This window comes from Aulonocara stuartgranti, assembly GCF_965226115.1.
Source record: "Aulonocara stuartgranti genome assembly, chromosome: 6".
Taxonomy (NCBI): Eukaryota; Metazoa; Chordata; class Actinopteri; order Cichliformes; family Cichlidae; genus Aulonocara; species Aulonocara stuartgranti.
The window spans coordinates 7,413,805-7,430,872 of record NC_138944.1 but is presented as its reverse complement, the minus strand read 5'-3'; the positions used below and the strand labels follow the sequence as shown (position 1 = coordinate 7,430,872).

The 17,068-nt window shown below is 42.1% G+C and overlaps 1 protein-coding gene across 1 annotated transcript in view; it reads left to right on the top strand.

Annotated features, from left to right (window-relative positions):
- The window catches only part of LOC309708609 (neuronal acetylcholine receptor subunit alpha-7-like), a 44,730-nt gene that overhangs the window by 20,806 nt on the left and 6,856 nt on the right, over window positions 1-17,068 (top strand). The window contains exons 4-6 of the mRNA XM_082536808.1: window positions 2,308-2,417; window positions 13,406-13,485; window positions 14,590-14,757. Of these exons, the coding sequence (XP_082392934.1) occupies window positions 2,308-2,417; window positions 13,406-13,485; window positions 14,590-14,757 (358 nt within the window). The remainder of the gene's footprint in view (window positions 1-2,307; window positions 2,418-13,405; window positions 13,486-14,589; window positions 14,758-17,068) is intronic.

The window sequence follows — 17,068 nt, the reverse complement described above, 5'->3', positions numbered from 1 at the left end:
TCCTCATCTGTTCCTGACAGACTACAAAGTTAGTGAGCTGTGATTAGTTCTGTTGGCTGTTAGTTGTGTGTTTCCAGCCAATGAACATGAAAAGAAGCACCAAACCGCCAAGGCCCACAGATGACAAGTGTAGTGATTAAGTCATTAGCTGCGTGAGTGCAGACATATGCAGCAGGCCCATTTGAGATGGATGGAATATCTTTGAAATCATTTTCTATTGTATATTTAACTGACAGATGGTGTGGAAACATGCTGACAGTCACAAGGACTAAACCTTTTAAGTGGAAGAAAAAAACACTATAAAAATACATGCATGCACATATACATACACACAAACAGATGATCCCAAATATACTGTTGCTACTTTAGCTCTGGGGATTTTTGTTGGTACATGAGGAATTTGCCCTGTGCTTTCAGCAATTGAATGCCTCCACCATATATTTATATACACACCATATAGCTTTCATGCAGCAAAAACACATCCAACTCATTGGAGCATGGAAAAACTATGTCTTGTAGTGTCTGTCACTCTGATGTTAGCAGCAGATTCTTTGATTGCTGCAAGTAGTGGGACAAGACCTCAATGGACTGGGTGTGACAGACTAATTTATGGATTTTATTAAGTCTGAATACACTTGGTCAAGCCACTCCTAAGCCGATTTTTTTATAATGGCGAAGCACTTTATCCTGTAACCACCTTCGCCGTGAGTAAATGTGCTTGCCATGTAATGTTTGGGTGAATGGTCTGTCCACATGAATACCCTGACAACTAGATTTCCAAACAGTGAATTGTATTGTAAAGACATGCTCAATATTGTGGTTAATCTGGGTAACACGTGTGCTTGCACACAGATTTAGAAAAAAGCATAATACTAGCATACGTTTAGATGCCAGGATGAATGCCAGTATTTATACCACTGTGGATCATATATCATCATGCTGTGCATTACAAGTAATGAAAATAAGCACAGAAGCAACACATATCACACTCACTCTTTGTGTTTTTGAACCCTTTGATGCTGTGTTCAGTTAGCTGAATACTGGCAGGCTCAAATGGGACTGCACATGGTTAGTGCCAACAACTGCTGGCCTGGCAACGTTTCTGTGCCAAGCTTCATTATCAGAGTTAGAGACAAAGTAGAAGAGCCAACAGCTGTATTAGTCTGTGTGAAGAGGAAATATTTGACTTCTAATGGGTTGAAGCTGTCCTCTTGTTAAGGACTTAAAAAGCTTCTTATCTGCAAACAGAGGAGTATCTAATACAGCAACACTTTACTAGAAGTACTTAAAAATCTTGTGGTAGTTTTACAGTGATTTGACAAAGAAAAAAAAATCCATAGCAAACATTTTGAATATCATATTCAAAATGTTTGAGTGGAAAGTAGAATTCTGTATTATAGCGACAACCTTCGGTCCTTCTTTGCCGCTTCTGCAGAACGTAAAGTTTCTGACTCGTGCTCTTGTTAAGTCTCTTGGATGCCTTCCGATAGCAAAAAACGAGGCGAAGGAAAGAAGGTGCAAAACATTTATTTTCCTTACAAATCGAAAGGTACAAAACAAATGCCTCTGGTGGGAGCTCCGTTTATATTCCCTTTGTGTTACAACAAAAGATAACATTAAAACGGCGACGATCAGAAAACTGTTGCTCCACGTCCTGCTTGCTTACCTAACCTTTTACCCACACCCCTCCGCATGCGGGCCAAATACACACCCCCTTTACGACATCTACCAACACTTTACAACAACAACAGACTAACAAAGCAGGATTAATTTATGGAGCACAGCATATTACATTATAACCTAAAATGATCAAGATTATAATAAAAACTTAAAGATCATGACAAATACTTAAATATGGCATGATGTAACTGAGTAAAATATTGGCCTGGACTTGGCTCCAACATCCTGTACACCCTCATCCTCTAGGATCTGCTATAGAAAATCTATCTACAATAACTATTCTTGGTTAATCACCAAACTTTTCAGATCAGTTGAGATGAGGATTCAAATACCATGTGAAACATAAATTAATATCAATGCACATAAAACAGATGGAAATTCCAGCTTATCAGTGGATTTCTTCCTACTGCAGTTTCTGATACTTTTGGTCATTCAAGGGTAAAGCAATAATATGCATGGATATAGTTTCAGTAAAAAATGCTATGAAATACCAGTGATGTGATATATATGCAACTGTACCACGAATATATAGGGTGGGAAAAAGTTTCCTTCACATGTCACTTTTGTTGACCCTCCACTTTTCCATTGCCTTACATAATTTTTTCTAATTTGACACTTTGTTTTCAGCATTGGACAGACATTTACCTCTCATGGAACCCAGACAGCTACCCTGGGGTTCAGAATCTCCGTTTCCCTTCAAATCTAGTGTGGGTCCCAGATATTCTTCTGTACAACAGGTATGTTACATTCTCATCTTTTTGAGTTGGTCTTATCAGGCTAGTGATTGGGTCACTTCATTGCTTTCCAGTAACATTTGTTCATTTATTTTACTGATTAGAACCATGCTCATCTAGCAGATCCAACTATAAGTTAATATATAGATCTTCTAATACCATTAGAAGAACATGCCTTGCTCAAATGGCTTTTAACTATTTCAACTGGAAACAGAAAAAAATCTTCTTTAACAAACAAACAAACAAACAAAAAACTATTCTGACTTTTTGACAACTTAAAACTGAATACAATTTGATATATACTTTTTCCATTATCAGTCATAAAGGACTGAGAAAAGAAAATTGTGTTTTTGGACAGAGCGTTCTCACTCCCGAGGCGTAACATGTCGACGTTTTGTCACGTCCCGCGGCGTTCCTGAGGAACGCGAAAGGAGACCTTCGGCGTTCTTATGGTACGCGGCGGGTTATGGCTGGAATCCAGTGCAATGACGCTCCCGCGGGAGTAGACGTTCCGGCCCTGTATTCCAGCCCTAAACCTAACCTTATCCCTGGCCCTGACCATAACCTTATTCCTGACCTTAACCAGGACTTTAATGATGTTAAATAGCGTGTTTCTAAGCGATTTGAAGAATAAGAGCGAACATGTGTAGGTTCAGTCCAGACGGTTCTCATATTTCCTCTTTTTCCGAGGTCGTCATTTAGGAACGTGGTGGGTAGCCGAAAACGTAATATGGTGACGATTTGTCACCTAGCGTAAAATGTTACGCTTTGGGAGTGAGAACGGGTTGTTTTGGAGCTTGCAGAAGCCAAAACTTGAAAGCCATCTTCTGGCTAAAATGTCAATGTGAAGGGTAAAAAACACAATTTTGAAATGACAGCAAATCAATAATCATGACTAGAATTTGTTAGTCCAATTTTGGTAATTAGCAATTTATTTTACCATGTTAAAATACTTATTCATCAATTAATTGGCTACAACAGTAATATAAAAAGCTTACAAACTATTTCAGACCAAATTAAGTAAAACATTTCATAATGTCTTTTCAAACGTAGTTTCTCAGGCAATAGTTGCTAAATTTACCCATTATATAATTTGCAGTCCATGGGCATGACAACTTACACAGTTCTTGGTATTTCACCATTTTGTATTTAAAATTGTTCACATGGTAAAGTGTAGTGAATTAGAGTGGGTATTTAATAAAGTGTACTGACTTTAAGCAAATGATAAGGACAGGCAACCCACATTACAAAACCTCCACTTTGCTGTTAATTACATCATACTGCCCACTAGAATAATCAACACTGTTTCCTCAAATTGATTTTTACCATTTAATTTTTCATTAGATTTCATTATATATTTTGGTTTTTACATTTTCTCTCTTTCGCCATTCTTCTTCTATGTAGAAAAATATGCTTTCTTTTGTGAATGGACACAACACTACACTACATTGCCATGTATCTGTGTATCCAAAAACACAGCAGAATGAAAGATTCTATAGATGAAATATCACTCTGCTTACAGTATCATTTAATTAAATGATCGAGCCAATTCCCTCTTTGGGGAATAAACCATAACTCCTTTTAGGCTTTGCATCTGTTTCCAGTAACAGCATAGGACTCTGACTACTGAAAGCACTGTGCCAAGTGGGTAAAATTGCCAGTGCTTTGGCTTCAGAAGAATAGAGAGAATTTAAGCTATATTCTGTACTACCTTTATTTATTTGGAGAATTCTTCTCTTCTCTTAATTCCATGTTTTAGGCCCTGTCACCGTGGTTGTAGATGAGGTTCAATTCAATAATGAACCACAGGCTCTTGGAAACATCCATCTGAACAAGCTCATTTCTTCCTTTATCAAAGAATTGGGCTTTAATAGCACAAAGGGGAAATAATCTGTCTCTTGAACACTGGCTCACTGGCTTCTCTGATACAGAGGTCAATAGAACAGAACCTCTTTTCTTTCAGCATATTTGGCTGGACATGAGGCTCCTGTGCTCATTGTCCTGCTTGGCTAGATTGAAGAAATACAAAGCGCTTGGGCTGCTTTCACAATGTCGTCTAGATCTGGTCAGATTTAAGAAGAATTCAAGCACCTCACATTACTGCCAGTGACTGACTTGATCATTTTCCAGAGTCCTTTGCATTTTGACCTTTTCTGTGGCACCAGTGTTGTCCTCAAACATAACCTGATTTTAGACTTTTATAACATATACTGACAGCTGCCTACACAGTAAACAAATAACACAGAACATTTACCCTTTTGCAAAACAGCTGTGACATAATAAAAATCAACAGCAACACCCAGTGTGCCTCTGTGGGGCACATCAATCATGATTTTGTCTACAAGCATTTGCTGAGAAAAATAGATAAATAAATAAAGTCAATAAATAGTGAAATAACATTCACTTCAGAGAAGAATTTGGTAGGTGTCTTGAAACACTTAAAATTCCTTTGAAAATTGCAGTAAAATATCTTAGGAGTTGCAACAACATAGACAATTTTAGGAAGGTTTTTTTTTTATTTTTTTATTTATTTATTTTATTGGCCATAGTAAGTAATCGTTACAGTTTAAACTGCAAAGTGGAAGACAGTTCTAGTTCTTACTTAAGGATGTCCACTTGCTAAACATTAATCAAAGAAATGTGCAAGGCAAGGCCACTTGAGGAAACGCTGAAGTGGTATTTATATAGTGCTCCAGTTTATGTGACTAAAACAGACAGCTATGTAATTGTGGATCATTATTAACCTGTCAAAACAGATGATATTAAACAGGGCATCAGCGCTTCACTTAACTCCTTGCAGCAATACACTGCTTCTTGCTTACAAAGAAGTAGACTTGCGATGGGAAAAAGACAACAGGACACAAGATAGAGGTAGATTTGACTCCTGATGTTTCTGTTTCAGCTTCTTTAAGTTGATTAAATATTCTTTCATAAGGGAGAGATAGTGACAGATTTACAGCTTACCTATGACTGAGTGTGTCAGGGCTCGTGTGCGGAGGCGAGGAAGGGATGACCCACATGCAGGACTCGTGGTGCAGAACGAGGTTTATTGAATATGTAGACAACAGATGATAGGATGGATGGCTGGCTGGCTGGACTTAGCGGACTGGTAGACTGGCTGGCTAACTGACTGACTGGAAGGAACACACGACAGAAACAACATCATCAATGACCTGACACTGAATGGGTAGAACAGAGGGCTTAAATACACAGACTGGTGATAATGATGATAATGAGGGACCGGTGAGTACACGGCTGAACATAATGAACTAATGATAATGGGAAGAGGATTGAACATAATACACACAGACCAAGGCTAACACAATAAAACAGGAAGTGGAACAGGCAGTAGATAAACAGTGAGTGTGAACTGAAAACACTGGGTCACCGACCCAGGAACCCTGACAGGACCCCCCCCTTCAAAGGCCGGCACCCGACGGCCAAACGAAAAAGAACCAGAACAGGGCGGGCGGAGGGGGCCCAGGACAGAGGGACGGAGGCCACACAGAGACAGTTCGGGTGGGCGGCCACGTGGCCCGAGGCGAGACTGTTCCGGTGGACCGACCGTGCGGAAGGCAACGGCGGTGACGTGGACACAGTTCGGGAGGTCGGCAGTGCGGAAGGCAACGGCGGCCACTCAGGCGAAGGCGGTCCGGAGGCTGGCCGTGCGGAAGGCAACGGCGGCCACTCAGGCGAAGGCGGTCCGGGGGCCGGCCGTGCGGAAGGCAACGGCGGCCACTCAGGCGAAGGCGGTCCGGGGGCCGGCCGCGCGGAAGGCAGCGGCGGCGGCGAAGGAGACGGAGCAGTTCAGGGGGCCGGCCGCGCGGAAGGCAGCGGCGGCTCTCCAGTTTTAGGCGTGCTGGCCATGGCCCGGTGGGCACAGGACCAGACGAGGCAGGATCAGGTGAAGCACAGGCCGGAGCTGCAGCAGGCGAAATAAAAGCCAAAGTTGAGGCTGGGCCAGACGAGGACGAAGGCTCCGAGGCCGGGCCAGACGAGGACGAAGGCTCCGAGGCCGGGCCAGACGAGGACGAAGCAGAGCTAGGTGACAGCGAGGCATGAGGCTGGTGCAGTTCCCCTGAACCCCCAGTTGACGAAGAAGGTTGCCGGACGGGCTCCTCGGGCCCTCCAGCCGACGAGGCATGAGGCTGGTGCGGTTCTCCTGAACCCCCAGCTGACGAGGAAGGTTGCCGGACGGGCTCCTCGGGCCCTCCAGCGAAAACGGTCTCAGAACCAGTGGGCACTGGAGCCCCTGGCACACACAGGACAGGGCCAGCGGGTGCGGAAACCCCTGGCTGAGGAACGGCCGGGCCAGCGGGTGCGGAAACCCCTGGCTGAGGAACGGCCGGGCCAGCGGGTGCGGAAACCCCTGGCTGAGGAACGGCCGGGCCAGCGGGTGCGGAAAACCCCTGGCTGAGGAACGGCCGGGCCAGCGGGTGCGGAAACCCCTGGCTGGGCAGCAGGGTAGCTCACAGCAGGCTCTGGGTACTGAACAGGTTGGTGGACGGGCGACTGGGCTACTGGTGACTGGACAGGAGGCGACTGAGCTACGGGTGACTGGACAGGAGGCGACTGAGCTACGGGTGACTGGACAGGAGCGGACTGGAGAGCAGGTGAGTGAACTGACGGGGCTGGAAGCTGAACAGCAGGTGAGGCTGACGACGGAGCTGAGGTTGGTGTGGCTAATGGCTGGGCTACAGACTGAGCTAATGAGGGAGATAAAGCTACAGCCTGAGCTAGTAAGGCCGGTGCCTGAGCAGGGGACACTTCAGCCAGCCAGGGATAAAGCTAGTGCGTGAAAGGCTGGGTCAGGAGGTGGATGAAGTGGTGGACTGATTAGCTCTTCCGTGCCTCCAGAGCGTGAGGGCACTGGCTGGAGAGCCTCAGCTGAGTCTCTAGGGGGGTCAGACTGGATCCTGGCCGTCCTCAGCCTAGGTGCTGGGACAGGCACGGGAGGTGGCTGGACACCAGTCACCCCCACTCGAGAAACCGAAGCAGGTGTGGCGGTAGACTGGGTCGCAGCTGCCCTCCTCCTGGGAGCTGGCACTGGTGTGGGGGTAGACTGACTGACGGGAGTGGAGATAATGACTGGGTGTGTGATGTTAGCAGGTTTATTGGGGATTGTTCTGGTTTTCCTGCCACCACTATTTACAGTCTTTGGGAGAGCAGAGCAGAACAAATCTTCCCAGTCCACAGAATCTTCCAGGAGGGAAACATCCCACAAATCAGAGATGGGGTTATTGTGCGTTTTGAGTGAATAATCAGATGGTGAGTGCGAAAAACAGTCACTGGAGCTCACCATCGGGAGTGGCTGAAAGTGGTCCGTTTTATGGCGGCGTGTGCGCCGATTTCTCCGGGAGGAGGAAGCGGGCGGGGTACATGTCCGAGCCTCTGGCACGGGAGCCTCTGTTGAGCCGAGGTGGAAGACGGAGCCGCTGTGCCGTGGCGAGGTTGAAGGTCCGGTGAATGAGGCAGGTGATGTGTGAGCGTGGAGCGGAGTGGCGAGAGAGGGAGCGGCCGAAGCGCGGCGTGAAACGTCCACTCTCCGCGGCAGATGCTCCGGTGCAGGTGAGGCAGCAGGTGGGGGAACGCGGCGTCTCCGAGGCCCGCCCAGAGCCAAGCGAGTGCCCTCGAAGACGTGCTCTCGCTCCGCGAAGAGCCGCTGTCTCTCCTTGAGTTTTTCAGCCCACAAGGAGAGCGCTACCTCCTGCCGCTCGTAGAGGTCCGAGTCCGCTGGGTCAAAAGCGTGTCTTCTTGGCACGGGTCGGGTCATTCTGTCAGGGCTCGTGTACGGAGGCGAGGAAGGGATGACCCACATGCAGGACTCGTGGTGCAGAACGAGGTTTATTGAATATGTAGACAACAGATGATAGGATGGATGGATGGCTGGCTGGCTGGCTGGACTTAGCGGACTGGTAGACTGGCTGGCTGGCTGACTGGCTGGCTGGCTGACTGACTGACTGGACGGAACACACGACAGAAACAACATCATCAATGACCCGACACTGAATGGGTAGAACAGAGGGCTTAAATACACAGACTGGTGATAATGATGATAATGAGGGACCGGTGAGTACACAGCTGAACATAATGAACTAATGATAATGGGAAGAGGATTGAACATAATACACACAGACCAAGGCTAACACAATAAAACAGGAAGTGGAACAGGCAGTAGATAAACAGTGAGTGTGAACTGAAAACACTGGGTCACCGACCCAGGAACCCTGACAGAGTGAGAGAGAATGAGTGAGAAAGAGGGATGGAAGCAAGAGCTCTGGGTGTCTACAAGGGATGATACAGAACATTAAGCGGCTTACAGTAGGGATAACTGATAATGATCAATATGCTCCTGACAGAGACCTAGATTGTAAATGACATTCTTCATGGATTCAACATAAATCTGGAGTAAAATCATTTACTCTTATTTTTATGAATCAAGAAAGCAAGCATGAGAGGAGATTAAAATTATGAGAAGATGTAGTTTTACAAATCCCTAATGGGAAACTAGGTCAGTGCAGTGGCAAGGCTTTAGCACACACATTTTTTTTTAAATTCAAAGTGACAGGACCACCCTCATTCCACCCACACCAAATCTCGACATTAAACCTCTATCCCCCATGTCAGAGAGATTTACCACTTCACTGCTAAGGGTTAGTAGGTAATGGGCATTGCAGGTTTTGGTTGCATAGGGAACAATCTAATGTATTTACCAACTTGTCAGATGTCAATTATTGGTATCCTTCACTCCCAGAAGGAATCACATCAAATGATCTTTTCAAAATTAAGATACTTTTAGGTCAGGATCTGCCCACTTTGTGTCACAAATGTTTACTGTCTTTACTACTATGCCCCTTAAACACAACATGAAAGCCATGGGAATCAGGACTGTTGGGCCAGCTGACAATAAGCTACAATGGTATACACTGGAGCCAGCTGAGGTGGTTCGGGCATCTGACAAGGATGCCTCCTGGGTGAGGTGTTCCGGGCATGTCCCGCCGGGAGAAGGCCCCGGGGCAGACCCAGGACACGCTGGAGAGATTATATCTCTCAGCTGGCCTGGGAACGCCTTGGTGTTCCCCCGGATAAGCTGGAGGAGATGGCTGGGGAGAGGGAGGTCTGGGCCTCTCTGCTTAGGCTGCTGCCCCCGCGACCCGGCCTTGGATAAAGCAGATGAAGATGGATGGATGGATGGTATACATAGACCTTAAGTCAATCTTCAGACCATTCAGCCCTTTGTGCAAAAAATAAATTCTTATTTATTTATTTTATCACAGACAGCATGATGATGATGGCAGCGTAAAGTGCGCTCCTTCCCAAGTGGTGGACTCTAATGCAAGTGCACATTTCTAGTAGATTATATTCTGGATTGTGGATATTCAGAAATGCTACAAGTTCCAAGTCTTTAGCCATGGTTGACACTTCACTTGACCTTTCTTTCATCTGACCCTGGTCAGAGTAAAACCTGGATCAAGCATCTTTGCTTTGGTCCCATCAGCCTCACATCAGCCCCTAAGATTTACAAAGTCTAAGCCCAGGTCAACCATGCTCATGTTCAACCCTCAAGGTAAGTCTGGGACTATGAAGTCTGACTGGCAATGTAGAATGTCTCCTCTCTGGTGGGGAAGACGCAGCAGACAGTATAGGAAGTGAAAAGATACCAATGATCATATTCCTTCTACTGGTGTAGAGGTGTTTAGTTGGACTTTTATCTGAGAGAACAAAAAGGGTAAACCCTATGCAGCTGCACTTCTCAAAAAGGGTGATTATTTTTTTATGCTTATGAAGCAAAAACCAGTTCAAAGAATTTCATCTTATTGGAGTCTCTGAGTGGGACATTAAGGATTCCTGGCTCAGGACTTGTATCAGATACTGTTTGATCATAAGGTAGTTCATACAACAACACCTTAGGACAAAGATCAGTGGATTGACTTTGATATTATTTCAGAGAATGTGCATTTTAATGTACCACTTTTTGTATCCTGGATAGTCTTTTTCTGTTTCTTTTTTCTAAAGAAAGTTAGTGACTTTGACTTAGTCAAGAATTTTTGAACACTAGGTCCAGAAAGTAGGGACAGTTGTAATTTTGTATTTGCTTGTGTCAGCACATAAACAAATCAATAATCTCCTCACATGAATAAAATATGAATACAATGACAATTCCTCTCTGTCAAAGACATGGATTTGAATATTTCATCATTTATAGATATCTGGAAAGCTTGAATACAAAAAGACTAAGCTTTCTACTTTTCCCATGTAAATAGTATAGACCATTTATCTGTAAAGAAGCATTACTTTTTTATATTATAGCTAGTTATCTAAAAGATAAATTGCTGACACACACTACAACAGTGTTTGACAAGAATGATATGTCAGTCCAGACCGTGTCATTGCATTTCTCCACTGACTATTGAAACCAGACTTCATATTCTATACTGCTATGTGAGAAACATATTTAAAGTTACAGTGCAGTAATGACCAATTTAATTTAAGTAATACTTTACTTCCATTTATGATTTATACATTTTCTTTTTCACTTTTAATACTGGGATATTACACTTTTGGAATTATTTATTGCTATAAAGTAAAGTTTTTGAAGAATCCCATTAAGAAAAAACTCAATAAAAAGTCAATTGGGATTTAAGACATATTGTAGTTTTCATGTGATCTTTTATTAATATGTGATCTAATTAAATGCGGTTAAAGTTATACATCAAGGAATCATTAATGCCTGGGTCTCTGTGTGCTGTACATTATTCAAGTCATTGTCTTTCATATTAAACATTTATATTGGCATTTTGAGAGAGGGTTTAGTAAATGAAAAATGAAATGTTTTTATTTCAATTTTTAATGCTTTAATTTGTCCATGTGAGGTAGATGTATTCCAGATACCATTACAAGGCTAAATGCTAAGATCATTTATTCTAGGCAATGGATGAGAGCTACTCTGAAATATTCTCACAGTCTCTGTCTTCCACCCTTTAAGTGAAATAAATGATTAGATATAAATTATGGATGTAGCATTATAAATCTGCATCCATTAAAGCTTTGTCCTGTTACACGTCTTCTGGATTCAGTCCCAAAAACTTTACTAAAATCTATACTCCACCCACAAAGCAAAAAGCTTGTCAGAAGAATTTGAAATGTTGTTTAAATGTTCCTCACTCTCCAGTTGCATATAGTCTCATGCTACAAGCAGTAAATATTTACTAATGGAAAATAACAGTGCGGTTTGAACTGTTGTCTGAGTTGCATTAACATTCATTCATCCTTTAAAATGAGATATATTGAGTTGCCAGTGCACCTCATTCAGTTTTCCTTTTTAAGAGGTCACAGCATACTGAAATATGTGAATTAAATATTATACTTGTTATGAATACATGGATAAATAGGTATAATTGTATGCCATTTACCGGTTCATTACTTTTGCAAGGAGGCTGTTTTCAGTCCATATGCTTTGTCCATTTGGTAGTTTTTCCCCTTCTTTTCCATCTCATTATCCAGCATAAACAAAACTCAAAAGTGTTTACAACCGTGATAGGGTATACTTATACACAGGAGGCTTTGAGCTAAATGATAAAATTATATGCTAATTACTCATGATGACCGTGCTAACATACTCAGATGCTTGGCAATTTAGTTTAGTTCTTTCCATTTGATGACCTCATTGACAAGTTTTGACATCTGACAAGTATATTTCAATCAAGATGTGTTTTAATGAGTCAACAGATTTTTTCAAGCTAATCCCTACCCATCCATTCACTTCCACTTATCCTTTCCAGGGTCGAGGGGGGCGCTGGAGCATATCCCAGCTGTCATAGGGCGAGAGGCGGGGTACACCCTAGACAGGTCGCCAGTCTGTCGCAGGGCTAACACATAGAGACACAGACAACCATTCGCACTCACATTCACTCACAGATTCAGTCTAGAATTTATTAAAAGCTACACTTTTTTATATTTTTCACATGCTTACTTTTACAACAATGAATAGAGGTCACTGTTGCTCGCACAGTGAAATTGGCTTCAAAGAACATGCTTCACCAAAAAGTCATAGTGATTGCTTTGATTACTCACAGTTGCCTGTGATTTTGCATGTTTGACCTCAAATACTTGGTAACTACTAGCTGAGGGACAGTAACACTTGAGTTTTACTACAACTGAGAGATTAGCTGCACAAGTCTGTCACTTCCATGGTTATTCCACTGGTCATTGACCAGTCTCTGCACCTGCAACTGTTTTCCTAGTGACACCCTCCATCAACCTCCATCATCCACTTGCAACCTGCCAGTTCCCAGATGGGTCCTGACCAGTCTGTAGAGCTGTATGACTGGGGCATTGTTAATTTTATCCCACATTGCAACCATAATTGTTAAGACACCTACAATGAATGAAGTTAATGTCACATACTAATCTCAACATAATATGAGTCAGTGGTAGCTCACTATCTAACAGTGGCATGGTTTAATTTGACTGTTAGATGTTAATTAGTTGTTGGTATATTAAACTGTCAGTGTAGAAGACTTTATTATTAGCATGTGTGTTGTCAGAAGCTCAATAGATACAATTTCAGCATGACACAATCAAATCAGCCTAACAAAGCAAAAGTATTCTTCAACTGACTTCTCAGATACTCTTCTGGTTATTTTTACTCTCTGAAAGAAACATTAATCAGTTTTTGTGTTCCAGAGATTTTGAGCATGCGAAATAGATAATCCCTGGTCTGCTTGAAGGACGTCTTGGTAACAGACGACCGTGTTTATTTAACATGATGAGCAAAATTAAACACACTCTGTCTGGATCTTCACTAATCCCCCTTGTCTCTGCCTTCTGTCACCTTCATTTACCACTTGATGTTTTTTTGTCTATCTTTACTTTTGTAGTTGACTCTGACTCAGCTTAATAACTTCTATTCTCTTCTTTCTGTGTGTTTTTCTCTTCCATTTAATTGTTATGATAAAATGCCCCATTTAACTACTCTTGTCCCCCTATAGTGCTGATGAGAGGTTTGATGCCACGTTCCATACAAATGTGCTGGTCAATGCTTCAGGAGCTTGTCAGTACATTCCACCAGGTGAGACATCCCAGATATTTCTATATTCTTACACTACCGTCCCACACTACTCCCAACATGCTAAATCCAAATTGTCATCATCTTAGGGACATCATTATCTCAACATCATCATTACTGTTATCACTGCCATCAACACCCTTCTCATTCTCACCTCACTGTTCTGGTGAACAATCTCTATTCAGATTCCCAAGACAATGTCATTTTACAATCACTGAACATTAGAGACTGTTTCCACTTCCTCCACATACCAAAGTTGTTCCATTTGATATAGATCTAGTGACTCGGGGGGCCATGGAAAATCACTGAACTCACTTTCTTGTTCACAAAGACAGAATTGGATTGCTGTCTTGCATTGTTTTACTGCAAAAGCCATTGGAAGATGGTAAATTATGGGTATAAGAAATATATGGTCAGCAAAAATATTCAGACTATAGCATGCAGACATACAAGTTCAAGTTTGCAGAGAAAACTGTTATACCACTACAACCAACTTGGATTATTAACACAAGCTAGCTCTAGCCTCAGCATTGTCTTCTTGGCTGACAGGAGAAGAGCGCGTCATGGTCTTCCACTTATTATGCTTTCTAAAGGGCTTACCATCATCTTTCTGTCAGCTTTAACTAGTGTCACCATTCTCTTTTAGTCTTTTACATGCACTTTTCTGTTTGCAGAACTGCTGCTCACTGAGCAATTTTTGTAAACTCTGGAGATTGTTCTGGTGAAAATCTCAGGAGATCAGCAATTTCAGACTCACTCAAACTACCCTGCCTGGCATCAGCAAAGATGCCATGGCCACTGAACTCAAATACTCCCCCCCCCCCCCCCCCCACCCCATCTAATGTTTGATATAACACTAACTAAAGCTCTTGATCTGTTTCTAGATCAGTATTTTTTGAATCGCAAAGCTGATGTTTATTTGTATTCTAAAAGGATATCAGTGCCTATAATAAATGGCTTGGAATATACTAGATTTTAGTATCAGAGAAGCATTTATTTAAAGTATGTTTAAGTAAAAATTGTCATGTAGAAGCAACTTTTTATTATTTTAAAAATAAATATTTACATAAAAAAACTGATTGGTTTCTAAAAGTAATTTATCTGCAGGTATCTTGAAGAGTACCTGCTACATCGACGTTCGGTGGTTCCCGTTTGATATTCAGAAGTGTGACCTGAAATTTGGTTCCTGGACCCACAATGGTTGGTTGCTGGATCTCCAGATGATGGAAGTCGATGTCTCTACATATATACCCAATGGGGAGTGGGACCTTGTTGGTAAGAACGAAAACAAAATGTCATGCATAGATGCTGAATAAGAAAGACCCTGATAAGACTCTCACTGAGATTCAGCATTAACTATGTGAAACATCCAATCAGTGTCACACACAGCAGGTGTTTCAGCTGTGTTTCTTTCTTTGTAAGATGCCACTCTCTTAGTCAATCAGTCCACAACGAAGGGGTCTTTAGATGGTGTGAATAATGCAGCTTCTATTTACTATAGTACTAAATAAATCTTCAACAAATTCTGTTTCTGACAGCATTTCTGTACAATACAGGTGATGCTAATTTCAAATACTGATCACAACAGGTAGGCTAGCAAAGCTAAAAATAAAATCCATCAGAAGTAGTTAAAAAGAACTCTCTCAGTTCATACCTTCAAGCCTTTCAGAAGCATCTAGGAAATGACTCCAGCATTTTGCCTACAGTTAGGGTTAGGGTTGATGACTCAAATGGATAAAGCATATCAAAAAACATGGAAAGTTGCCCATCAAAGTGCCGTTTAAAATCATCCTCCTAACTTTATCCCTCATCCTATCAATATTTTTACTGTATATATTCCACTGCTTGTGTCTCCATATGGAAATAAAGAACTCATCCAGGTTTGGGTGTTAATCGGAGGCCAATGGAATAATTTCCAGACACAAACTGACTAACACACAGAGTTGGTGCACCCAGCTGGCTGGGGGAATAGATGGGGGGTTGTGAGTGTGTGTGGTGACAGCTGGCCTAGGGATGGTTCACTTAATTCAGGCACAGCCAGGCAGCTAGCTGGCCAAGAACACACACTGTCCTGGTGCCTTAGAACATGCCCATGTTCATGCAAGAGTGCAAACACACACTCAAAAGCAAGCAGACACGCATTGTTTCACTGTCTCAGGGGGTAACTCATTAAATTAAGCCATTCCTGAGCCCATTAACCTAATCTGAACTATCACAACTGAATGCCTCACCCCCACCCTTCACCTATTTATAACCTTTACCCTAAAACCAACTCTTATCCCCAAAAAGCAGTCTGGACCCTTCGGGACTGCACTTTTAAGTCTCTAGGGTGACACACGTTCCCATGGGTTAGTGTTCTGTCAGGTTAAAGTCCCTAAAGGGAATGGAGGACATAACCCCATACAAGTGAGCGCACGCACACGTGCACACACACACACACACACACACACACACACACACACACACACACACACACACACACACACACACACACACACACAAGATCTGGTAAATGCATCTGCAGGTCTACAATCCATCAAATTAATAGAAACTAACAAAGGCTATTTCTCTTCGGCAAGCGGGTGACAAGAGTTTTAAATGAAATGAAATTGAATCCGAGCAATCAATTTAAACTGAATTCCTATAGGAAGTAAGGCTCACACACGCAGTGATAATATCAAGTGTTTTCTGTTACTGACTTGAAAAAAGTTGTGCATTTTGACTGTATTGTTGATTGTGTCATTTTCACAATCAATTAATTGCTATTAGAGGTGTATAATGCTGGGTAAACCATACACAGGCAGCACTCTTGTGGGTTGACTTTTATTCATCACTGATTGTTGATTGTAAGCTACACATAACTGCCTGGCAGTCACACATACTCACACAGAGGTCCTTGATTGATGATATTAATCCAGAGGACAAGCTAACATTGTCTGCATTCCACCTTAAAATGATTATACATATGAAATAGATCTGCTATTGTTACTGATCATTTAGCTATACAATTGTTCTTGTACTTGTAGTTTTTCTGACTATGGCCAGGCCAATGTGATGTTGATTTCTGTTACTGACCTTTTAAAAATCAAAATATATCTATGCCAACAACAAAGATAAAACTATAGTGTTGAACATGGCAGATGACTGCTTTTTGGAGATGTAGCTGGGTAATCTGAAGCATTTACTAACATTTGCAGGTTTTAACATTTTGTGGCAGTCCTTTACTCTTGCTCGGCATATAATACAACCAATGATCATGGCACAATGCATTGCAGCTACAGCTAACTTTCCACAATCTCCAAAGATAATTTTATTTGAAACTATTTAAATTACAGCTAAAGATAAATACACGCTCCTTTTAGTTTTTGTTTATTTGTTTTTTACAAAAACAGAGTTACTGTTCAGATATATATTCTATATTTTCACTTTTTAGTCACCATGAAATGAACTTGAACATAAAATAAACTTTAGTGACTGCTTTTTAATGTCATTTTACTGTTTTCATTTAATTTTTTGTCTACCCTTACTTGTTTTGATACGTTGAACTAGTACTGTGTACAAAAGGTGCCTTTCAAATATGCTGTAA